Source organism: Gopherus evgoodei, chromosome 1 (genome assembly GCF_007399415.2).
Source record: "Gopherus evgoodei ecotype Sinaloan lineage chromosome 1, rGopEvg1_v1.p, whole genome shotgun sequence".
Lineage (NCBI taxonomy): Eukaryota > Metazoa > Chordata > Testudines > Testudinidae > Gopherus > Gopherus evgoodei.
In genome coordinates this window covers 99,490,722-99,515,817 of record NC_044322.1, presented here as the reverse complement: position 1 = coordinate 99,515,817, position 25,096 = coordinate 99,490,722, and the positions used below count along the sequence as shown (strand labels likewise).

Below are 25,096 nucleotides of genomic sequence, written 5' to 3'. Positions count from 1 at the left end.
GTATGATCCAGTCTGGCATTTCTTGTGTTCCTACACTGATTATCAGAGATGCTGAGTATCTACAATTTCCTTTGAAGTCAATGGCGCCCAAGTTTGGAAATTCTGGCCAAAAGGATGCACCGAAGGCTACACATAGTTCGGCAGTGGCAGAGTTAGAATTAGAATAAGGAGCTTTTGGCTCCCAGTCTTATACCGTTTTCACTAGACTCTCTGTGGTAGGAATAAAAATGGGTGGATTTTCTTTCTGTCTTGCTTGTAGGATGGCGTTAGCTATAAAGAAATTCATCAAAACAACCTATATTATCTATTTGGAGCTGAAGAAGGTTCCCATCAGAGAACCAGAGATCATCTTCTTAGATGAAAATATACAGCTACACTTGGGGAATGAGGCAAACACTGGGAATCAACAGCAGCAGGCAACTTTTGAAACATCTCAGCGCATTGCTCATGGGAAGGAGAAACGCTGTGTGCTGAAAAGGAAAATCAGACACACAGTGGTGCAGGAGAAGGTTCTAACTGGTGAACTAGAGCCTGAGCCCAGTATTATAATGGAGGAGGCAGAAAGCATCACCCTGCAGCAGGAGAAGGAAAAAGAGAATACCAGGGCAGAAGGGGAAAGCACAAAGACATATCGTGGGTTTAATATAGATGTCTCCCCACAGCAGGAAGAGAAAAGCAACTGTGAGGTACAAACATTCACCATCTATTATGCAAATCATGGCTTCTTTGTACGGGTGAAAGTGGACCGGTACAGGCTGGTACAGAAGCCGGTACCAGCCTGTGCACAGTCGATGTTAAAACACTGCTGCGGCAAAGGACCCTCCTTAAAGTGCTGCCACAGCAGCACTTTAACATCGCTGCCCCTTCCCCCTCCCCCAGGCCGCCGACACAGGGTAAGAGGGGCAGCTACCCCAGGGCCAGTAATTTAAAAGGGCCCGGGGCTCCTGGCCACTGCCGTCAATATCGTAGCAGGAGCTGGAGTCCCGGGCCCTTTTAAATCACCACTGGAGCCCTGGACAGCGCAGGCCAGGCAGCATGGATGGGCTGGCTGGGGGAGGCTGACCCCAGCCCTGCCTCTTCCGCCAGAGGCCATGTCCCTTCTTCCAAAGTCCATGCCCCTTCCCGGGGCCCGGAGCTGGGCCCCAGTACTGGTAAGTGTTTCTTATTACTTTCACACCTGCTTCTTTGCCTCTCACGCTCCAGCCCTCTCTCTGTATGCCCCATGCCTTCACTTGGCCTGTTTGTTCCCACACGCTCAGAGCATCTTGTCTGTATGCTCCTGGTCAACTCTCTGCATGCTTGAGGCTCTTTCTCTGCTCACTTAACCCTACATACAACAAGGTCCTCTCTATGCACACATTTCCCTGCATGCTCTGGCCCTTATCTTCACACATCTACTCCTGCAGGTTGCTGGCCCTTATCTGCATGCTGCTGGCCCTATTTTCCCTCCACACACTTATCCTGCATGCTGTGGACCTTCTTTTTGTACACCTATCTCATACAATTCAAGCCATTTTATAAACTATGACATTAAAGATTAAGGAAACCTGCTATGAGATTTTATAACTCATCTGACACCAGGAAAGAAGCTTCCTCTCCAATTCAGGCTTTAACTAGACTCCTGGTAGTATCAGTCTTTTGAATGCAGGTGATGTAAGTCATCTGAAGGAACTCAAATATGAAATTGCATAACTACTACCTTTGGTATGTAACCCATCATTCTAATCAGCTTCTGTACCAGATGACTGGAGGATAACTAATGTGACACCATTTTTTTAAAGGGCTCCTTAAGCAATCCTGGCAATTACAGGCTGGTAAGCCTCACTTCAGTACCAGCCAAATTGGTTGAAACTATAGTAAAGAACAGAATTATCCTACAGATAAATGAACATGATTTGTTGGGGAAGAGTCAGCATGTCTTTTATAAAAATAATCATGTCTCACCAGTCTATTAGAATTCTTTGAGGGAGGTCAACAAACATGTGGACAAAAGTGATCCAGTGGATATAGTATATTTGGACTTTCAGAAAGCCTTTGACAAGGTTCCTTACCAAAAGCTCATAAGCAAAGTAAGGAGCTATGGGATAAGAGGGAAGGTCCTCTCATGGATCAGTAAAAGTTAAAAGACAGGGAACAAAGGGTTAGAAGAAATTGTCAGAGTGGTAAATAGTGGTTTCCCCCAGAGATCTGTAGTAGGACCAGTGCTGTTGAACATGTTAATAAATGATCTGGAAAAAGAGGTAAACAGTGAGGTGGCCAAGTTTGCAGATGATGCAAAATTACTCAAAACAGTTAAGTCCAAAGCAGACTGCAGAGATTTACAAGGGGATCTCACAATACCATGTGACTGAGTAACAAACTGGCATATAAAATTCAGTGTTGATAAATGCAAAGTAATTCACTTTGGGAAACATAATCCCAACTCTACATTTGTAGTGATAGGGTCTAAATTAGCTGTTTCCACTCAAGAAAGAGATCTTGGCATCTTTGTGGCTAGTTCTCTGAAAACATCTGCTCGATGTGCAGTGACAGTCAAAAAAGCGAACAGAATGTTAGGAACTATTAGGAAAGAGACAGATAAGACAGTAAATGCCACTACTAAATCCATGGTACACGCACACCTTGAACACTGCATACAGTTCTGTTCACCCCATCTCAAAATAGATATATGAGAAATTGAAAAAATAAAGAGAAGGGTGTTTTAACCTTATTCCCAGATTTGGACCTTAGCGTCCAAAATATGGGGGTTAGCATGAAAGCCTCCAAGCTTAGTTACCAGCTTGGACCTGGTACTTGCTGCCACCACCCAAAAAATTAGAGTGTTTTGGGGCACTCTGGTCCCCCTGAAAAACCTTCCCTGGGGACCCCAAGACCCAAATCCCTTGAGTCTCACAACAAAGGGAAATAATCCTGATTCCCTTCCCCCCTCCAGGTGCTCCTGGAGAGATACACAGACACAAGCTCTGTGAAACTACACAGAGAGATTCCCCCTCTCCGTTCCCACTCCGGGAACAAAAGCACTTTCCTCTTCACCCAGAGGAAATGCAAAATCAGGCTAGCAATCCAACACACAGCTCTCCCCTTGATTTCTTCCTCCCACCAATTCCCTGGTGAGTACAGACTCAATTTCCCTGAAGTAAAGAAAAACTCCAACAGGTCTTAAAAGAAAGCTTTATATAAAAAAGAAAGAAAAATACAAATGTTCTCTCTATATTAAGATGATACAACACAGGGTCAATTGCTTAAAAGAATATTGAATAAACAGCCTTATTCAAAAAGAATACAAATCAAAGCACTCCAGCACTTATATTCATGCAAATACCAAAGAAAAGAAACCATAGAACTTACTATCTGATCTCTTTGTCCTTACACTTAGAAACAGAAGACTAGAAAATAGAACTACTTCTCCAAAGCTCAGAGGAAACAGGCAGACAGACAAAAGACTCAGACACACACTTCCCTCCACCCAAAGTTGAAAAAATCCGGTTTCCTGATTGGTTTTCTGGTCAGGTGTTTCAGGTGAAAGAGACATTAACCCTTAGCTATCTGTTTATGACACGCCCCCCAAATTGCAGACAGTGGGGAAGCTCACTGGCGGCAATTTCCTTCTAGAACTTGAAAATAAACAGATTAATACAACACATGCACCTTTACATATACTACTAAGTATATAACTAACAGACTTTTACATTTTAAGAACACTTTTTAACTACTGGATTCTGGGAAACTGTCACGGGAGAGTGCATCAGCAACTTTGTTAGAAGCTCCTGTGATGTGTTGAATTTCAAAATCAAAATCTTGGAGAGCTAAACTCCAACGAAGAAGTTTCTTGTTGTTCCCCTTGGCAGTATGAAGCCACTTTAGTGCAGCATGGTCAGTTTGTAGTTGGAACCGCCGTCCCCAAACATATGGGCGTAGCTTTTCCAGGGCGTACACAATGGCATAGCATTCCTTTTCACTGACTGACCAGTGACTTTCCCTCTCAGACAGTTTCTTGCTGAGAAACACGACAGGATGGAAGTTGTGATCTGTTGCTTCCTGCATGAGCACTGCTCCTATACCACGCTCAGATGCATCTGTGGTTACTAGGAATGGTTTGTCAAAATCCGGGGCCCTGAGTACAGGGTCAGACATGAGCGTTGCCTTAAGCTGGGTAAAGGCTTTTTGACACTCATTAGTCCACTTAACGGCATTTGGCTGGGTCTTTTTGGTTAGGTCGGTCAATGGGGCAGCGATTTGGCTGTAGTGTGGTACAAATCGCCTCTAGTATCCGGCCAAGCCTAAGAAGGATTGGACCTGTTTCTTTGACCTTGGGACAGGCCACTTTTGGATAGCATCCACCTTGGCCTGTAGGGGGTTTATGGTTCCTCGACCCACCTGGTGCCCCAGGTAAGTCACTCTGTTTTGGCCTATTTGACACTTTTTGGCCTTAACAGTTAGTCCTGCCTGCCTGATGCGCTCAAAGACCTTTTCCAGGTGGAGTAGGTGTTCGGGCCAGGAGTCTGAAAAAATGGCCACATCATCGAGGTAGGCAACTGCAAATTCTCCCAGTCCAGCTAGTAGACCGTCTACCAGCCTCTGGAAGGTGGTGGGTGCATTTCGAAGGCCGAAAGGAAGGACATTGAATTCATACACCCCCGTATGGGTGACGAATGCTGACCTCTCCTTGGCAGGTTCATCTAGCGGTACTTGCCAGTACCCCTTGGTTAAGTCTATGGTAGAGATGAACTGGGCACGTCCCAACTTTTCCAATAGCTCATCAGTACGTGGCATTGGATAGTTGTCCGGACGAGTTACAGCATTTAGCTTACGGTAGTCCACGCAGAAGCGTATTTCCCCATCTGGTTTGGGTACCAGAACCACTGGAGATGCCCATGCACTGGTAGATGGGCGGATTATACCCATCTGTAGCATGTTCTGGATCTCCCGTTTTATAGCAGCTTGGGCATGAGGAGACACCCGGTAGGGTGGGGTTCTGATTGGGTGAGCATTACCTGTATCAATGGAGTGGTATGCCCGTTCAGTCCGTCCTGGGGTGGCTGAGAACAATGGGGCGAAGCTAGTGCACAGCTCCTTGATTTGTTGCCGCTGCAGACGTTCCAGGGTGGTTGAGAGGTTCACCTCTTCCACGCCACCGTCTTTTTTTCCGTCGTAGTAGACACCGTCAGGCCACTCAGCATCATCTCCCTGGACTGTAAACTGACAAACCTGTAAGTCTCTGGAATAGAAAGGCTTGAGAGAATTAACATGGTACACTTTAGGCTTTAGTGAGGAATTGGGAAATGCTATGAGGTAGTTTACAGCTCCCAGGCGCTCTTGGACCGTGAATGGCCCTTCCCATGATGCTTCCATCTTATGGGCCTGTTGCGCCTTCAAGACCATAACCTGGTCTCCTACCTTGAAGGAACGTTCTCTGGCATGTCTGTCATACCAGGCCTTTTGCTCTTCTTGAGCATCCTTTAGGTTCTCTTTAGCAAGGGCTAAAGAGTGTCGGAGGGTGCTTTGTAGGTTGCTTACAAAGTCCAGAATGTTAGTTCCTGGAGAAGGCGTAAACCCCTCCCATTGCTGCTTCACCAACTGTAATGGCCCCTTAACCTCGTGACCATACACAAGTTCAAATGGTGAAAACCCTAAACTGGGATGTGGTACAGCCCTGTAGGCAAACAGCAACTGCTGCAACACTAGGTCCCAATTATTGGAGAATTCGTTGATGAATTTTCTTATCATGGCCCCCAAAGTTCCATTGAACCTTTCCACCAGGCCATTGGTTTGATGGTGGTACGGGGTGGCAACCAAGTGATTCACCCCATGAGTTTCCCACAGTTTTTCCATGGTCCCTGCCAGGAAATTAGACCCTGAATCTGTAAGGATGTCAGAGGGCCAACCTACCCTGGCAAAGATGTCTGTTAGGGCCAGGCACACAGTGTTAGCCCTGGTGTTGCCTAGAGCTACTGCTTCTGGCCATCGGGTAGCAAAGTCCACTAAAGTCAGTACGTACTGCTTTCCTCTGGGCGTCTTTTTTGGGAAAGGGCCCAGAATATCCACAGCTACTCGCTGAAATGGGACCTCAATTATGGGGAGTGGCTGGAGAGGGGCCTTGACCTGGTCTTGAGGCTTACCCACTCTTTGGCATACCTCACAAGACCGGACATACTTGGCAACATCCTTGCCCATCCCCTCCCAGTGGAAGGACTTCCCCAACCGGTCCTTGGTTCTGTTCACCCCAGCATGGCCACTGGGATGATCATGGGCTAAGCTTAAGAGCTTCCCCCGGTACTTAGTTGGAACCACCAACTGTTTTTGCGGCTGCCATTCTTCCCGGTGTCCACCAGAAAGAATTTCCTTGTATAAAAGTCCTTGGTCTATAACAAACCGGGATCGATTAGAAGAGCTGAGAGGCGGTGGGGTGCTCCGTGCCGCCACCCACGCTTTCTGAAGGCTGTCATCTGCTTCCTGCTCAGCCTGGAACTGTTCCCTTGAGGCTGGGGTCACCAGTTCTTCCTCAGACTGTGGACTTGGGCTTGGTCCCTCTGGAAGCGATGTAGGTGATGGGGTTGTTTCCGTTGCTGGTGAACCGCTCTCCGCTGGTGCACCTGAGGGTATTTCAGGCTCTGGCTGAGCCTTTTGGGTATGGCTGTCGTGTGCTTCTGCCAGTTCTGGCTCGCTGGCGCCCTCTGGCGTTGAGTTTGAAGATGTGGTTGCACTTGCTGGTGCTGGTTGCTGTTCCAGTTCCGGGCCTGGGACTGGAGATGCTGTGGCTGTTTCAGTGGTAGGCATGGAATCCGGGTCCACTACCTCTGTCTGGGTCTCTGGTAACACAGACGGGGCCTCTGTGGACGGCTCAGGAACAGGAAAGGGTCTGGAAGCTTGCCTGGTTTGGCTACGGGTAACCATTCCCACTCTCTTGGCCCGCCTCACCTGGTTGGCCAAGTCTTCCCCCAGTAGCATGGGGATAGGATAATTGTCATAGACTGCAAAAGTCCACATTCCTGACCAGCCTTTGTACTGGACAGGCAGTTGAGCTGTAGGCAAGTCTACAGCTTGTGACATGAAGGGGTAAATTGTAACTTTGGCCTTTGGGTTGATGAATTTGGGGTCAACGAAGGATTGGTGGATAGCTGACACTTGTGCCCCCGTGTCTCTCCACGCAGTAACCTTCTTTCCGCCCACTCTCAAATTTTCCCTTCGCTCCAAGGGTATTTGAGAGGCATCTGGGCCTGGGGATCTTTGGGGTGATGGTGGTGTAATGAATTGCACTCGCATGGTGTTCTTGGGACAGTTGGCCTTGATATGTCCCAGTTCATTACACTTAAAGCATCTTCCATCTGATGGGTCACTGGGCCGAGGTGAGTTACTGGAGACTGGTGAGGTTGAAGAGTAGGGTATCTGTGGCTTTACTTGGGTGGTATGTAGGGTCTTTGGCTGTCCTCGGTTGTAGGGTTTATGGTCTGTGTGCCCCCTGGGGTAATCGTTCCCCTTGACAGTAGCTTTTTTGCTTTCTGCCAGTTCCATCCATTTGGCTCCAATCTCCCCCGCCTCAGCGATAGTTTTGGGATTTCTATCTTGTATGTACCGTGTGATGTCTTCAGGAACACCATCCAAGAACTGCTCCATTTGTATGAGGAGGTTCACTTCTTCCAAGGTTTGAATGTTGTTTCCTGTTAACCAGGCCTCATAGTTTTTTGCAATGTAGTAGGCGTGTTTGGGAAATGACACCTCTGGTTTCCATTTTTGGGTTCTGAAGCGCTGACGGGCATGATCTGGGGTTATCCCCATCCTGTATCTGGCCTTGGTTTGAAAAAGTTTATAGTCGTTCATTTGCAGCTTAGGCATTTCAGCTGCCACCTCTGCTAAAGGTCCACTGAGTTGTGGCCTTAATTCTACCATGTACTGGTCTTCGGGGATGCTGTACCCAAGACAGGCTCTTTCAAAATTTTCCAAGAAGGCCTCGGTGTCATCACCTGCCTTGTAGGTGGGAAATTTCCTGTGCTGTGGAGCAATACTTGGCGCCGGGTTGTTAGGGTTGGCTGGCACATGCAGCCCAGCTTTTGCCATCTCCAGTTCATGTTTTCTCTGTTTTTCCTTCTCTTCCATTTCTTTTTGTTGTTTTTCCATTTCTCGGCGGTGGCCCACCTCTTCTTCCTCTAGTTTTCTTTTGTGTGCTGCCTCTTGGGCTGCCTGTTCTCTTTGGAAGGCTGCCAGTTTGATGCTTTCTTCCTTTTCTTTTATCTCCATCTCTTTTTGTTTTAATTCCAGTTGTCGCCTGTGTTCAGCTTCTTTTAATTGGTCTTCGGCCTCCATTTTTGTCCTAGTAGACATGGTTCCTGTTTTCTTGTGTTGGGGTGCCCTCCGGTGTTTCTCTGTTGAACTGCAGGCTCTGTTGCCTCCTGAAGTCTGCCTAGCAACAGTGCTTTTTTCCCTTTCTCTCTCTAGCTAATGTTCAATGAAGGGAAACCAGAAAAACCACTTTATTTGCATGCATATAAGTGCTGGTACTTGCCTCCTAATGGGAGGGCTATTGCATGACAAAAGACCCTCAACAGTCTTCTCGCTTAACATGCAAACCACAAACTGCTAGAGAGAGCAGAAAAAAAAAATTCTCTCTGGTTCCCTTTTAAAACCAAACTGTTTCTCTCTGCTAAAAAGCCCTTAGCAGAGAAAAGAAAAATATAATATTCCTACTGGCTTCTGGATTCTGTCTATATCCCGCCGCTGCCACTCATGTTTTAACCTTATTCCCAGATTTGGACCTTAGCGTCCAAAATATGGGGGTTAGCATGAAAGCCTCCAAGCTTAGTTACCAGCTTGGACCTGGTACTTGCTGCCACCACCCAAAAAATTAGAGTGTTTTGGGGCACTCTGGTCCCCCTGAAAAACCTTCCCTGGGGACCCCAAGACCCAAATCCCTTGAGTCTCACAACAAAGGGAAATAATCCTGATTCCCTTCCCCCCTCCAGGTGCTCCTGGAGAGATACACAGACACAAGCTCTGTGAAACTACACAGAGAGATTCCCCCTCTCCGTTCCCACTCCGGGAACAAAAGCACTTTCCTCTTCACCCAGAGGAAATGCAAAATCAGGCTAGCAATCCAACACACAGCTCTCCCCTTGATTTCTTCCTCCCACCAATTCCCTGGTGAGTACAGACTCAATTTCCCTGAAGTAAAGAAAAACTCCAACAGGTCTTAAAAGAAAGCTTTATATAAAAAAGAAAGAAAAATACAAATGTTCTCTCTATATTAAGATGATACAACACAGGGTCAATTGCTTAAAAGAATATTGAATAAACAGCCTTATTCAAAAAGAATACAAATCAAAGCACTCCAGCACTTATATTCATGCAAATACCAAAGAAAAGAAACCATAGAACTTACTATCTGATCTCTTTGTCCTTACACTTAGAAACAGAAGACTAGAAAATAGAACTACTTCTCCAAAGCTCAGAGGAAACAGGCAGACAGACAAAAGACTCAGACACACACTTCCCTCCACCCAAAGTTGAAAAAATCCGGTTTCCTGATTGGTTTTCTGGTCAGGTGTTTCAGGTGAAAGAGACATTAACCCTTAGCTATCTGTTTATGACAAAGGGCAACAAAAATTATTAGGGCTATGGCACAGTTTCCCTCTGAGGAGAGATTAAAAAGACTGGGACTAGTCAGCTTGGAAACAGGGCCAGCTCTAGGCACCAGCAAAACAAGCAGATGCTTGGGGCGGCACATTTCCAGGGGGCGGCATTCTGGCCATCCTTTTTTTTTTTTTTAAACTCACGTCCTCCCCTCTCACAACCCTGCAGAAGTGGAGCTACGGAGCAGCTGGGGATCCTGCATGGGAGCTGAAAACCCATGGGACCCTGGAAGCTATAGTTCCTTGCCTAACTCCCTGCCTATAAGAGCCAGCCTTGGAGCAGGGAAAGAACTACATTTCCCAGCAATGCCTTGGCTGCTATCAACAGGAAAGGGAGAGGTAGGGAGTGAGGTAGCTGTGCCATGCTGCAGCTTGCTATGAGTTGAAAGGGGAGACACTGTGAATGGGGAACAAGTGTGCCCAAGGAGTAGAAGGCTTTGCCCCAGGTATCCCCTTCAGAAGACTTCCCCAGACTGGATTAGGGATACTGGTGTGACCTCACTTTGCAGCCCTCAAAGAAGGAATTGAGTGGACTAAATGGATAGTGCCCCTCTCTATCTGAAGCCTAGCAAGGGAGGTATGTGGATCCCACTAGAATTTAAAATGAAAAGTAAGGGAAGGGAGGCTCTGCTAGGGGACTTTGGCAGCTTTTGATATAGTACCAGGCATGTAGGAAGATTTTCACTTCTGAGCTATGGAAGCAGAAATTGACTTTTCCTTTCCAGATTTAGCTAATATTCAGAAAGAGAATCTAGCACCTGCCTTCCAGATTTGAACACCCTCAAAATTCAGGAGTGCTCAAGCTCAATTTGGGCAGCTGTTACTTCATTTTTCCCAAATCAAATATACTGATCCACTGAAATTTGCTGTAGAAAAAGTAGGATAAAATTGAGCAAGAAATGCTTCTCAGTGGTTTTAGGACTGGAATTGCTATTTTCAACAGCTATTGCCCTTTTTTAAAAAAGTTTTATTTGTTTAAAAGGAAGACAGAAATACTGCATTGGCAAATTCCCCATAGAAACTCAGGGTACGTCTTCACTACCAGCCGTATTGGCGGGTAGCAATCGATTTCTTGGGGATCGATATATCGCGTCTCATCTAGACGCGATATATCAATCCCCAAATGAGCTCCTGTCAACTCTGGAACTCCACCAAGGCAAACAGTAGTAGCGGAGTCGACATGGGGAGCCGCAGACGTCGATCCCATGCTGTGAGGACTGTAGGTAACTTGATCTAAGATACTTCGACTTCAGCTACTTTATTCACGTAGCTGAAGTTGCGTATCTTAGATCGATTTCCCCCCCAGTGTAGACCAGCCCAAAGAATGGAACAAAAGAATAATAAAGGCACCTCAACTTTCCCTCATTTATGTAGGACAGTCTTATAATATGCATCCAGATATCCTCCAATCACACAAGCTGAAAATTGTTCCACTTTACTGCAGTTGTGTAACCTTATGGGAACCAACCCTGTCTGTGTTCTGTGCACATCCAAAATTCCTGCTGAATGACCCGCCCTGGGAGCGAGTTACCAGTGACCCAGGGCTGGGACAGCAGGAGGATGCAGGTTGCGGGGGAGAGCCCAGGGCTGGGGTGGCATGAGAGTGGGGGAAGGAGGGCACTGGTGGAGGGAAAAGGAGAGAGCCCAGCACTGAGGTGGCAGGGGGTGCGGGTGTGGGGGGAGCCCAGGGCTGAGGCAGCAGGGGAGTGAAGGTGGGGAGCCTAGGGCTGTGGTGGGAGGCAGCCAAAAATTTTTTTGCTTGGGGTGGCAAAAAACCTAGAGCCAGCCCTGCTTGGAAAAGCAATAACTAAGGGGGGATATGATAGAGGTCTATAAAATCATGACTGGTGTGGGAAAGCGAATAAGAAAGTGCTATTTACCCATTCACATAACACAAGAACCAGGGGCCACCCAATGACATTAATAGGCAGGAGGTTTAAAACAAACATAAGGAAGTACTTCTTCAGATAATGCACAGTCAACCCATGGAACTTGTTGCCAGGAGATATTATGAAGGCCAAAAATATAAATGGATTTAGAAAAGAATTTGATGAGTTTGTGGAGAGTAGGTCCATCAATGGCTATTAGCTGATATGTTCAGGGATGCAACCTCATGCTCTGGGTGTCTGTAAGCCTCTGACTACCAGAAGCTGGGACTGAATGACAGGGGATGGAACACTTGATGATTGCCCTGTTCTGTTCATTCCCATTGAAGTATCTGGTATTGTCTGCTGTCAGAAGACAGGATACTGGGCTAGATGAACCATTGGTCTGACCAAGTATGGCCATTCTTACATTTTTATTTACAAAAGGCTTTTCCCTGTTTCTTCAGATCTATGAGGAATCTGGTCCCCTGGCTACAGTTACCAGCCAGATCCTTGTAGCTGTGGCTGGTCTGAGAGACACAGTGAAAACCAATGCTCAGGCAGCTGCAGTAATGTTGACCTCAGTCCTGAAAGAGCAGAGGCACAATATTAAGGAAAAGGTAAGAGGTTGGGAAAGTTAGAATTCTCTTTTCTGGATCTAGAAGATGGAATTTGCATTCTTTAGAGTCTCTGAATTGTCTTTCTCTTTACAAGTTTGAAGCCTGTAGCACAGGCTCAGAATCATCTTTTTAAAAAGATAATCCAAACTCTTTCCTCAAGGAATGTGCAGTCCCCTCTTGTTCTGCTTAAAAGTAAGTGAGCAAATCTTTCCTATGTCTTTCTATGAGTATTTGCATCCTGTCTGTACAAAAGTATAGTCTACAAAACAAGAAAATGCATCTGAAATATCAGATTGGAGTCAGCAAATTGATCATCCAAACCTTAAACAAAGCATTTTTAGGAAATTGAGATAGTTTGGTTAATTTGTATTTCTTTTCATTGTTTTTCATTTTCACTGCATCTTTGCATTTCCTAGATCTGGATGTGACTAGAAGTCAAAATAATGCAAGAAAAAAACACATTTCTGGTATTTCCAAACTCAACAGAGGCAGGAACTACCAGAAATCCTGTAAGGAACCCAGTGTTCAAGCTCTCAAATCCAGTTTTGCAGACACAGGAGGTTCAGATAATTTGAAAGAGTGTCCACATTTTGGATGTGTATCTGATGCAAATATCTGAACCCTTAAAGATTCAACTTTACTAATTATAAATGGTCATTGGATAATCATTATGTAAATTGTCACATGAGATCAGGATTACTTAGAAGCCCAGCAATTACAATGGTGACACTTGATGAACTGGATTAGCAAATCTTCCCATATATGCTCTTTGTTTGTTTCTCTATCAGGGCCTAATCTTGCAAAATGCTTAGTGCCCTCAATTCCTATCGAAATTGATGAAAGTTGAGCGTGCACAGTATATGCTCATCACCTTGTAGCATAAGGCCTTTAGTTCTTCTTACCCCTGGAGTTGCTTTGTTTGTTATTCAGCAGGAGTATTCTGTAGCACCATGAATCAGTCCCACCCAGACACTCATCATTGCTACATTCAGGCATAAACTGGAAGGGGAATGAAACCACAGAAGAAACAGTCTCTAAAACAGTTTTATTGTTTTTTACAGGTGCCAGAGATCATGGATATTATTTATTTCCACCTGCAGGCTATCGAGGAGGCCAGTGCCAGACAGGCAGCTATGGGTGCTGTGTGTTTACTAGCTGAAAAGCACACAAGAGAAGTAGTCTCAGCCCTACTGAGACTCTCGCTCCCATGTGACAGGTAAAATTGCTTCACTGCTCCCTTCATGGTTCCAGAGCTGAGTGAGGACAGAGGAATCTGGTCTCAATCCACTTCCCCATAGTTGGAAAGCTAGGAGGAACAGGATGCTGAATACAGTAGAGTTCATCCCAATGACTCTTTGATATGTAAAATAGGGTTTGTAATTAAAAACAAGAAATCCAAATAGAGCAGCAGAAGTCTGATAATCCCTGTCAACTTTGTTATGATGCAGACTCAGAGTGCCTTCTGCTCACAGGGTGTTCCTCCACGCCCTGTTGAAGGACAGCAATTTTTTCTACAGAAGACTGCATGATCCCAGTTACTAAACCTATGTCTCAGCTCCCAGCTGTGCTACTCCAAAACTAAGGTCCAGTTCCTTCACTGACGGCCACTCATGGCCATAGCTCTGCTTACTAGCGCAGTACGACTGTGAAGAGATCTGTCAATCACATATTCCTGTGTTCTTGAATCTGCAGCCATGTCAGTCAGATCTGGGAGGCCCTAGGCAGAGCCAAAAAAAGTGTCAGGCTCCGGGTGCTTGCTGAGCTCCTGGAGATGCTAAAAAGAAGACCATATCTCAAGAAGAGTGAAACCTCTGAGTCAAGAAATAACTTTGAGGATAACGCCTCTCTTTTGCCTCTAGCTGTAAGTAATAACCCAAATATTACCCTCCTACCCCCAGCTTTCAGACTTATCTAGACGGCTACCTGGGAGTTATATACTTCATGGCAACCTCTGCAGGGAGCTCTCATCCCTTGCAAGATGGAGAGACCTAGAGAACATGATATGCTGCTAGGTCTTTCTAGGACAGCTCTTGGATGGTAGCTTTTACTGCTGCAGGAGCCTTTCCAGAACTGAGCAGCAAGGAAGGAGAAACCGAGGGTAGGGGAAATTGGTCTGCTTTGGCATTTTGGAACTGGGGTCCTTAGTGATGGATAGCACTTTGAGATACATTTAGGGTCTCAACCTATAGTAGAGGCTGGTCAAAATCTCCCCTTTACCTCCTCACCTCCCTCCATTGCATTGGTATGGAATTTCATTGTAAACATTGGCAGAGACCCTGAGACCAGAGTGGCTGAAGAATGGGTCAGGTATTATTTGTGGAGTAACACTGGGGAAGGAAGAATCCCGAGAAAGGGTAGATTTCTTGTTTGGACTTTTTCTGGAAGGGCAGGTCAGTGTTTATTGAAAGGGGTGAAATTTAACCCAGATCTAAACTTTTGCTGATGTAGCTATGTCAGCTGGGGGTAGGATGAGCAGTGATCTCTAAATGACATAGCTGTTCAAGCAAAAGCCCCAGGGGTGGATGTAATTATAAGAGTAAAACTGCATTTTTACCAGCATAGGTTATGTCTCTCAGGAGGACAGCAATAAGCTGTGCTGGCAAAAGCACAGTTTTGCTGGTATGAGCTGCATCCCCATTAGGAGCTCTTTGCTGGTATAGTACACTGGTATATATACCATCAAAACGCTCCTGCTGTAGACCTGGTCTTAATTTAGCTGGAGACCCAAACAACCCACAGGCCAGAGAAATGGAAGAAGGGTCCATGTTACTATTACAACAATGTATGGCCTCCCTCCACCAAGAAAGAAATGTATAATATGCTCAGTACTGTATGTCTGAGATTGGAGAGAGATAGCTCCATGGCACAGGGAAACGAGAGAGGTCCTTCATGTCCTTGCCAAAGTCATGACAGCTTCCTCATCTTTTCCTGCTTTGTCTCTCTCCTCACCCAAGACGTTAACCTTCTTACAGGAGCACGGAACATGAGTGCTTTTGTAGGTCATGACATCAGCTATTCATTCAACAAGGGATTCACTGTGAAGCAGACTGAGGGCTTGGCTACACTTCCAAGTTAGAGCACACTAAATCAGCCCCGGGCGCCCTAACTCCTGAAGTGTCCACACTGGCAAGGCACTTAGAGCACCAGGACTCTGCAGCTGGAACACTCCTGATAATCCACCTCCATGAGAAGCATAAAGGTTGCTGCACCCCAGCTGAAATGCCCAGGTGTCAGTGTGGATGACGTGTTGCATTACTGCGCTGTGATTGGCCTCTGGAAACATCTCATAATCCCCTGAAGTCAAGTGGCCACTCTTGTCATTGTTTTGAATTCGGCTGCAGACATGTGGGTATCCCCTTTCAATGCTCCATTTCTGACAACCGGCATGCTTGTCTGCTCTGGGACAAAGCAACCATTACTGTGCTGTTGTGAGTGTGTGTGAGAGAGAAGTGGTACAGGGGAGGGAGGTCTGCTGCTGTCTGAACTTACAAGACAGCATGCTGACACACTCTGTGCCCCCCAAAACACACTGTCTCTCTCCCCACATACACACAACACACTCCTTGTCACATTCCACCCCACCCCCTTTGAAAAGCACATTGCAGCTACTTGCACACTGGGAGAGCTACCACAATGCACTGCTCTTTGTGGCATTGCAAGAGCTGCTAATGCGGCCATGCCAGAGCACTTGCAGCTGACAGTGTAAACACACAGCAACATTTTCCCTGCTGCAGTCTCTGAAGGCTGGTTTAACTCCCAGAGCTCTACAACTGCAAGTGAAGCCAAGCCCTGAGTAGATCTCCTGTCATACTGGAATGCTCCAGAATGCCACTCTGGCACTTTTGGAGGACATTCTGGTACTTCTGGTAGTATCACGTAGAAAAGATAGTTCCAGAACTATGTTCTGGCACCTCTCTTTTTAGGACTCTTACACTTCCTCAGTAGAGCCAGGCCCTGCAGTTTATGAAACAAGTAACCGGGATGCAAATCAAAGCTGGGCCTTTGTAGCATGGTAGTGCCGTGTTCTGGCTGCTGTAATGACAATATTTCAGGGGACACAGTTCCATCTTCTGTGATTTACTGTGAGTCAGGAGAGGAACAAAGCATATTTGTGGCAGAGCAAAAGAAATGTTGGAGTGAAATGGAGGATTTTAGAGTTAAATTTGTGTCTAATTTTTATCTTTTTCAGGCAACAAGGGCCCTATGCATAATATTCAGTAATAAAGAATGCACAGTGCCTATGGATGCCTTTTATGTATCTGTGTTAATCTTCCTGATCATTCAGCTGCATTACCTGGTGAGCCTCCCAAAGGTGGTGTGTGGCTGGGAGGACAGGTTCCAAACATCCAGTTTTGTGAGGTAATTTCTGACAAGGTGCTAATTAGGTGCATAATCCTATTTCTGTGAATCACCATCATCAAAGTCTCAGTGGTAATCCACGGCCCCATAGTTTGAGAACCTCTGCACTAGAGGAACTTCTGATTTAGCAACTCTCCTATGGGATGATCTACATAGGGGAAATTCTGAGGACAGTGTTTAGGACACCCCACTTAGAAGACAATTCTCCAGTCAGGCCTAACCCTTGGAAGAATATTTCTATCAGAGCAATCTCTTAGAATAATGCTCCCTGATGGGTTTGAGATAAGAGGCTTTAATTAATGCAAAAGAAACAGTATCAATATTTAATGAATGTTCTTTGGAGGATGGGATGGGAGGAGGTTAGTCTATGGGTTTTTTTTTAATGCGGATAACAAGGAAAGTATTAGAATGTCTGGAAACAGAATCTCTCCTGCTTCATCTCTTCTGTTTGTTCTCATTTTGATACCTGTACTCACTGCCTTCTCTGCTTATTTATTTGTGTAAAAGGCCTTATGTACTGGGTGCCAACAATTAATTAACAAAAACATGAAAAAGCCATAAGATGCTGCATTAAAAGAACTGAAATGAAAAAAGAAATGTTTCTAACATTGTGTGCCAGGCCAGGGATAATCTAGGGAGGTGAGCTCTGTGTAACACTCAGCCGATCTTGCTTCACTGGGTTTCCAGGAAATACTGAGGCTTTCTTCCAATTGTGGTTTTTGGAGTTTCTTACTCCTTTGAGTTTCATTTGGGGTTTTCATTTGAGATGAACCAAAACCCCAAAAGGACATTCAGCAGGAATGTTTGTGTTTTTTCTTGGCTAGGGTAAAAAAAATGCAAAAAGACAGTTTGCCTCCAAAAGATAAATTCATCCTCAGCATTCCTTTCCTTAGCTTAATTGGCATGGGGACAAGATGATTCCCAGCAGATGCTTGCTATGAAACAGAGGAGAAGTGGGGCTACCCCCTGGCCTTCCCTGACTCAGAAAGGCAGATACTTAGGGGTTCGAGTTCAGATGTACTAAAAATTCCAAGTAAACCTCAAAAGGGCTCAAATCCCACCCATTCCTAAACAGATGGATTTTTCCCAACACTTACTGCAGTTTAGTATGGTGGTGCTCAGAGGTTTGAGATCTTGGCTGTACACCAGGGCTACAAATGTAACAAACATGTTAAAATGTAAACATCAGTGTTAGCTATGCTGCACACATATGTCATTTGAAGGCATAGACCTCAGGAATTTTGGCTCCAAAAACACAGGCCTGTCCTACTGGAACCAAATAAAGTCTCCATTAGCCATATTTCTTGACTAGTCCAGCCACTACCTGGTAACCATTTGAATAATGTGAGATGCCAGTCACATAATTCTCACTCTTTCCAGTACAATACACCATGTGGTGAAAAAGGAGGGGATCAAAGTCTCATTTATAATATAAGATGTGCATGAGAGTGGTACTGATGGCTTAATTACATTAGTTTATTAACTTAGCATCTTAGCCATAGGCCATTGCACAACCCCTAAAAACAAATACAAATTTTAAAAACAAAAATTAAAAACGCAAGTTTAGCCCTTCAATTGCTTTGCATAACAAAATCTATGTTTTGGTGCGTCTCCAAATATCACTCATCTATCACGCTCTTGTCTGGAATTTAGCTGTGCAGTGGAGGCTCTGAAAGCTGTGATTAAAAGAGAAAAATCCTCTTTGATGCAATCTGTGAGTCTGGCAGGAGGCTGGGACCTTTTATCCATGCCAGAGACTTACCTGGAAGGAGTTCTCCTTCTGGCTAGGTAAGTGATTGGAACGTTGAGTTCATCTGGCTGTGCTGGCCAACATGGTTTCTGTCTGGAGTATCCTCTAGTCCTTGGCTTGTTTACTCTTTCTCTCCCAATAGTAAAAGTTTTGATGTGTGTTCTACAGAGCCATTGTAAGACACTATCGGAGCCTGGATTTTGCTGTGTTTACCAAGGTGTCCCCTCTCCTGCACCACAGGGATGACAAACAGAAGCTTACTGCAATGGCCTTGTTCACTGGGGTAAGACTCTTATCTGCTGTGAATGTTTGAGATTCTTGGGAACTGCTCACTCTCAGGCTAGCTCAGTGAGGTAATGGGTCATTTGCATCAACGTCTCAGCTGACGCAATCTCTCCATTGTCCTGCACCTTATATAGTCATTTATACCAGTGCAAAGTGGGCATAAAATATTGCCTTTCTGATTTGGTGTGACTTATATCCACTTTGTTCTGGCCTAAAATGACCGCATAAGGTGCATGGCAACAGAGAATCAAGTCCAGGAAGTTTTATATCTGATATGACCCATAGGAAAATCTTTCTATTTGCCTGTCAGCTACTTATTATGTGTTCTGCCTCTTTAGCTTCTTTCTACTGAGTCTGCATATGTGACACTAAAAAAGCAATATATTCTGGGCCACCTGAAGAATTGGCACATTGACCCAAGTCCTACTGTCCGTTGGCTTGGTCTTCTTGGACTTGGAAATGTTGCACTTCATCTGCAGAAGGTGAGTGATGATTGTTTATACATGAAATCAAACTCTAGAGGACTGTCAAGGATATTTAAACCTACCATGAAAGCAATGAAACAAACCACACCTCTACCAAAGTAGAATAAGAAGTGCTGGAGGGAGTCAGGACTCAATGAGAGATACCTGGCACAGCCACAGAATCTGCCCATGAATCTTCAAGGAGAAAAATAACTGTTCCTCATTGTCTCTAATACCCTTTGCCTCAGCTACAGGGGGATGAGCACCTTTGCTGTGTATCTGGGTATCTTCCTTTCCATCCATCTTAGAAGAAATGGCTATGGGATTGTGAGATTATTGTTATACTTCTAGGGATGTGAGCAAATTTCCATTTCTTGCAGCAGAAAGAAGTCAAAGCCCTGCTTACTGATATCCTGAAGACTTTTAATGACCCTGAGGAGAAAGTAATTCTGATGGCTTTTGAAGCTGCTACCAAAATTGTCACCCGCCACAAGCACAAGGGCCATCTTGGCACAGAATTTGTGAAAACTGCCAGACAGCTTCACCCATTCCTGGCTGACGTAAGGCACAATGGTGGGGGAGACTGTTGAAGTGAGTGTGGTTAAACCTTTGTGGGGGGAGGGGTGTTAAAGCTTGTGTGTGCATGTCAAATAAAAATAGAAGCCAAATCGTACTCTATAGCAAACATTGTTGCTACTCTTGTCTATTACTGTATTGGTTGCAACTGAACACTCCTGTTTTCAGGTCCCGTTAGGTAAGAATAATTTCTGATGGAAAAAGGAGACTTGCTCCCATAAAGACTGGAGACAAAGACTAACTACGGACAGGCTAAAATTCTATCTGATTGGATTCAAGCAATATAAGGGGCCTGAGTCTGCATTTTCACTGGTGCAAATGAGGAGTAATCCACTGAAGATAATGGAGTTACACCAGCATGAAATCTGTGTGAGGGCAAAAATCAAGCCCAGAGTGTATAAGCAATAATACACTATGGGGTGTGCTATTATAATCATACACAGATCACAGGCAACAAAATAAAAGGCATGGTGTGCAGATCTGGTGTTATATATATACATATACACACATACATACACACACACACACACACACACACACACACACAAACACGGTGTATTACTTGATAGGGTGTGCAGATGCCTAAGCCGAGAGTGTTGCATCTCCTGCATGCATCTGTCACTGATATTGCACATGCTGGAGATATTACCATTTCCTTAATTCAGCAACATTTAGCACTTACAGGGTAGAGACCTTTTCGTCTTCTAAGTGCTTTACGAACTTTAACTAATTAAGCTTCACAGAAGTCCTGTGCAGTAGGTAAATGTTATCCTCATTTGTGTAGATGAGAAAACCAGGACACAGATGTTCAATGACTTGCACAACCAAGGTCACACTATGAGTTACAAAAACCTCAAAGTATAAGTGGCCAAACCCCAGGAGAGGGAAAGTGAAGAACACTTTAAACTAGAATCTTATGCCTCTCTTATTTGACTGTATTTTGGGGCCTAAATACTACAAGCTGTACTAATACACACATGAAATAGAAACAAATGGGAGTTCTTGGCTCTGGCTTTAGCATTCATTCGATCATTCCTTTCTTTAACTCATTTAAACACAGTCTGGCTTTTGGTAAGTTAAAAAAACAATTTTCTCTCCATGGTTTGCGTTACGCTGTGATCACTCAGTAAATTGCATTGAAATGCCCTTTGTTGAGGTTCTTTCCTTCGTCATCCACAGGAGAGGCAAAAAATATGCTGTGCTGCAACTGAGCTTTTTGGGGATCTGCTCAGGGCCCTGAATAGGAAAGATAAATCCCTCATGCAGGAAGAGGTCCTCAACAGTATGGTCCCACTGCTGCTGAATCTGCAGCAACAGCATCCTGATGTGATCAAGGTAAATGCCACTGCCATAAGTTTCACAGCACAACACTACAAGCCTGATCTTCAGACCTTCCTGCTAAACTCCCAAGGCTGCATCACCTCACCTTTTTCATGATAATATCCCAAGACTCCTGGTTTTCATGCTATCATACATTCTGTGCAGGTCATTAGTGAAGTGGAGATTAAGAATCTATTCCGTTACCAGGAAGAGAGGGATATGAATGGCTCAGACAACTATATGGCCCCTAACAGACTACTTCTCTATGATCGCTATGAACAAAAGTATGTTAAAGCCAGGGGGAACAATATGGTCTACTGAGCCCTTCCTTTAATATTAATTTCAACTGGATTTCCATTCTCAGTTGTCACCTATTTGATAATATTATCAGTACTCCTCTCTGTTAACTCTAGAAACCCTTCTTGTCTCATCTTTTGTAGAGCTGTACAGACACCTTACAGGAGTGTAAAATCTTCTTGGGATGGACCTTAAATGACAACCAGGAGTCCTGGGACACTCTCTGTGAGCATCTTGTAAGGGAACTCTGGGATTTCCTTCATTCTGCATGTTGCTTTTTCAGTGGTGTGGGAAGAAAAGAAGGGTAACATACATAAGCTTCCTTTTTAAATTGTGAGGGACTTCCATCTCCTCCAGTACATCACCTGACGTGGCTCATGAAGTTCCACAGCATCGCCATCTGGTATTTCTACTCTTTGGGAGTAATCCAGTCATAAAAAGTTTTGTTTGGAAAGGATTGTTTGTTGATAGGCACTACGCATAGGTTTGTGGAATATAGGTACTAAAAGGATGTTTGCTCTTCACTAATTTGAGATTTTTCTTTGTTTTTTTCCAGATCGAGCAATACCCAGGAAGACTATGGAGCTTCTTACACCAGGCCCAAGAGTATCTCAGAAGCCCATGGACTTCTTCAGGAAGAGCTGCCGGCATATTCATAGGTGAACACTAAGTTATTTGATCTCCTTCAGCTTCCATCACCACCCTTAACAAGGACTATTTCCTACAGCAGCAAGAGCTAATCCCTTAGTTCCAAGAGTCTTGATTTCCATCACCTGAAGGATTTAACACTAGAGTTTATGCAAAAATAGAGGAAATGCATTAGACCCTTAACATCTCTTGTTATTCACACTACACTACCCCTAAACCACTTTCCAGATATCCACCTCATTATCTAGGAGTTTGGTGGCAGAACAAAATATTAGAGATTTTACTGGAGGGTATGAAATGTTATGTGACATTAATTGTTTTTATTTACCTCTAGACGTCATAATCCAGCATATGGAATACAGTCTAGTGGAAAAGGAAGCCATGGATTTATTGCAGTGTGGTAAGTAATGATTTACCATTTAAAACCAAGTGTGCTTCCTTGGCATTGAAACACAGACATCTACATATATCTGTCTGTGACTGCACATGTCCATCCTTCACTTCAACTGTGGTATCTTCATGTCAACCTTGTGTGACAATTGCAAGCTGAGAACCAGCAACCCGTTACGATTTCCTGATTCTCTGCCCCAGTGCAGGTCAAAGCAAATTCCTTTACCTTGCACTCTCTCTTGGAGAGGGTTGGCAGTTAGCACAAGTTAGAGGCACCCTTGGCCTGCTCTAACCTTTATCAGGGTAGAGAATCAGGATGCCATAACTGGTTGCTGGTTCTCATCTCCCCACCACACCCTCCCTTTGACTGCCCTAGGTCGCTGTGTGCTAGGCACTCCCCTAGTCTCAGGCAGAGTGAGTAGAGCACTTATCCTTCTATCCCTGGGGCTCTAACTGCTCAGCAGGGAAGCAAGCAAAAAACACCCAGAGTTACTCTCTCCAATCCACTGGGTGAGCTGCTGAGCTCCTTGGGCTGCAGATAGGGTGGTTGGAGGCAAATGAGGAAGTGGTACCCCCTACCTACTCTTCCCTATTTCAGGCATTTAAAAACCACAGGATGCAGTTCAGATAACACTGTTACATTCATAATCAAATACAAGTTCTTTTCTTAAAACAGTCACCTTCAAGGGCCACAGTTTAGAGGCTTGAGGTTTACAAGTGGCCTTTGGGTTACAGGTTGGACTACCACAGCATAGATAACTTAATCATAGACTTTTTGTAGCTTTTATGTATATGATTCCATCAAATCATCATCATCATCTATTCCAGACAAGCCTCTGGAACCTCTCCCCCTCCCTCACCCATGGAGTAGTAAATGACATTTAGAAAGAGATCAGGCTTCAAAGTTCACACAAGATGAGATGAGAGCAGGCTGCACTCAATGAAAGTCACTTAAGAATAAGACTAGAAAGAGCTCTCCAAGTCACATGTGACAGTGGGGGTGGAGAGGCTTCTGGGATGTGTGAGTGATCATGCAGGAGTCCCCATGGTAGCTGTGACTGGTGACAGTAAGACGATCCAGGTCATTTCTGTCTTTATGCAGCAGTTCTGCCCTGCCCTTTGCTCTTTGGTTCAGCTTTGATGTCTTACCATTAGAATCAGAACTATCAATCCAGACAGTTGCCAGTGTCGCCACTCAGGAGGTGGGCAAGTATGCAGGCCTTACCCAGCACCATGTACCATGGCCTGCTGCTTCCTGTGGTAAGCTTGCCTCATTTTGTCTAATAGAAACATGCAAAAATGAGCAATGACCTCAATTATTGTCACAGTGCTGGTGCAATGGATCCAGGACTACAAAGACTTAATATTCATAATCTTTATCAAATTCACGTCCTTCTCCAAAAGCACAAGCCTATCTTCTGAACTAAAGGAGATTTTCATTAGCTGTGACAATATTTGTGCTTATATGTAAAGCTGGACCCACAACCAGGAAAACACATCTCAAGCAATGCTGCTTTGTTGAAATTTCCACCCCAAAATTTACAAACCCAAGAGGCTCAGAAAGTGTAGAGGAGGTGTTGGAAAGGCTCTAAGTCAAACCACTGAACTTTTTGAAGTTTCTGCATTTCTAATATAAAGTGTCATAGAGCCAAAGCTTAAAATCAGAGAACTAAGGAACAGTCAGAAGCCCTACAAGTAAAATAGTGAAATATAAATAAATAAGGCTCAGATCCAGTGCCCACTGAAATCAGTGGCAAAGCTTCAATTGATTACAAGATATCGTATACTGTGTGCAGTTTTGTATCTCTGAATCTAGAGCGATGTAGCTCATTGAGGAACCCAGGTAGGGTTTTCTCAGATGTTTGAAGGGATCCATCACATCCCTTCTGAAACCCTGGCAACTTCTCCAGTTCTCCACTGCAGATCCTGTATTCCAACCAATATCTTGTGAAAAAAAAGAGCACTGGATGAGTCATCTTTAGAATATGGCATCTCCTGTGCAGTCACAGAGGAGCCTATAGGATACAAGGAGTAGTCTATAGGATACAAGGAGTAGGTGCCAACTAGGATATTGGGAACAGGGGAAGGGGAGGATTCAGGAGGTACCTGGGATATACTGGATTTAGGTCACAGTCAGAAAAAGGTAGAGACTAGAGCTGGCCGGATGCCAACAATTTTGTTTCATGAAGACTTTGAGGTTTCAAACTTTGTTTTCATTCTGAATTGGAATGAAAACCAAACTTTTTGAAAGTTTTTCACAAAACAGAATGTTGTTGAAATGCCATTTTCAGATTGAAAGTGAGGTTGCTGTCCTCCTACTCCTAAATGACCAGAGAGTCCACCTCAGAACTCTTCCTATAAATATATCATCAAAATCGATACAGCTCTACAAAAGTTGCGGTTTCAAGGAAAATTGCATTTTCTGACTAAAAAAAGGTTGTGTTTAAAATGTTATGGCCAATTCTAGTGGAGACTTTTTCTGTGAGAAATTGTTGATGTTTTTTGTGCTGTGTTTCTAACTGGACTTTGTTCTATGTTTCAGTTCTTGCGGATTTGCCTGCTTGATCCTGAGGCCTCTGTCTACACCATGCTCACATCCACCCTCAAGATAGATCAGGAATCAGTAACCGTGTGCAATTCTCAGTGAAAATTATCTTCTCCATCTTCCTAGAACTTTATTTTATAATAGTAACATCAGCAATTAACAATGCAGTCAACTATTGCCAGCATTCCTCTGTTAGATCATTACATCAGAGAATTGCCTTGTTTGTTTGTTCTTTGGGGTGTTTTTCTGTAAAGTTGGACAATTCAACCAAGAATGTTCAACTGATGTTTGTGATGGGAGGTATCAAACCCACGCTGGGCCAGAAGGGGTAATAAGAACCTGTGGGCTCAATCC

General features: G+C 44.5%; 1 protein-coding gene across 1 annotated transcript; it reads left to right on the top strand.

Moving 5' to 3' along the window:
- Positions 1–260: 260 nt before the first annotated feature.
- On the top strand, positions 261–24,809 carry LOC115642191 (maestro heat-like repeat-containing protein family member 6). The gene is given in 16 exon segments (XM_030545699.1): positions 261–770; positions 11,956–12,108; positions 13,170–13,324; positions 13,801–13,969; positions 16,298–16,467; positions 18,121–18,255; positions 18,386–18,500; positions 18,841–18,984; positions 19,347–19,526; positions 20,722–20,877; positions 21,303–21,395; positions 21,716–21,818; positions 22,142–22,207; positions 23,377–23,400; positions 23,403–23,457; positions 24,740–24,809. Coding segments are annotated over 16 exon segments (2,298 nt in total).
- Positions 24,810–25,096: the final 287 nt, after the last annotated feature.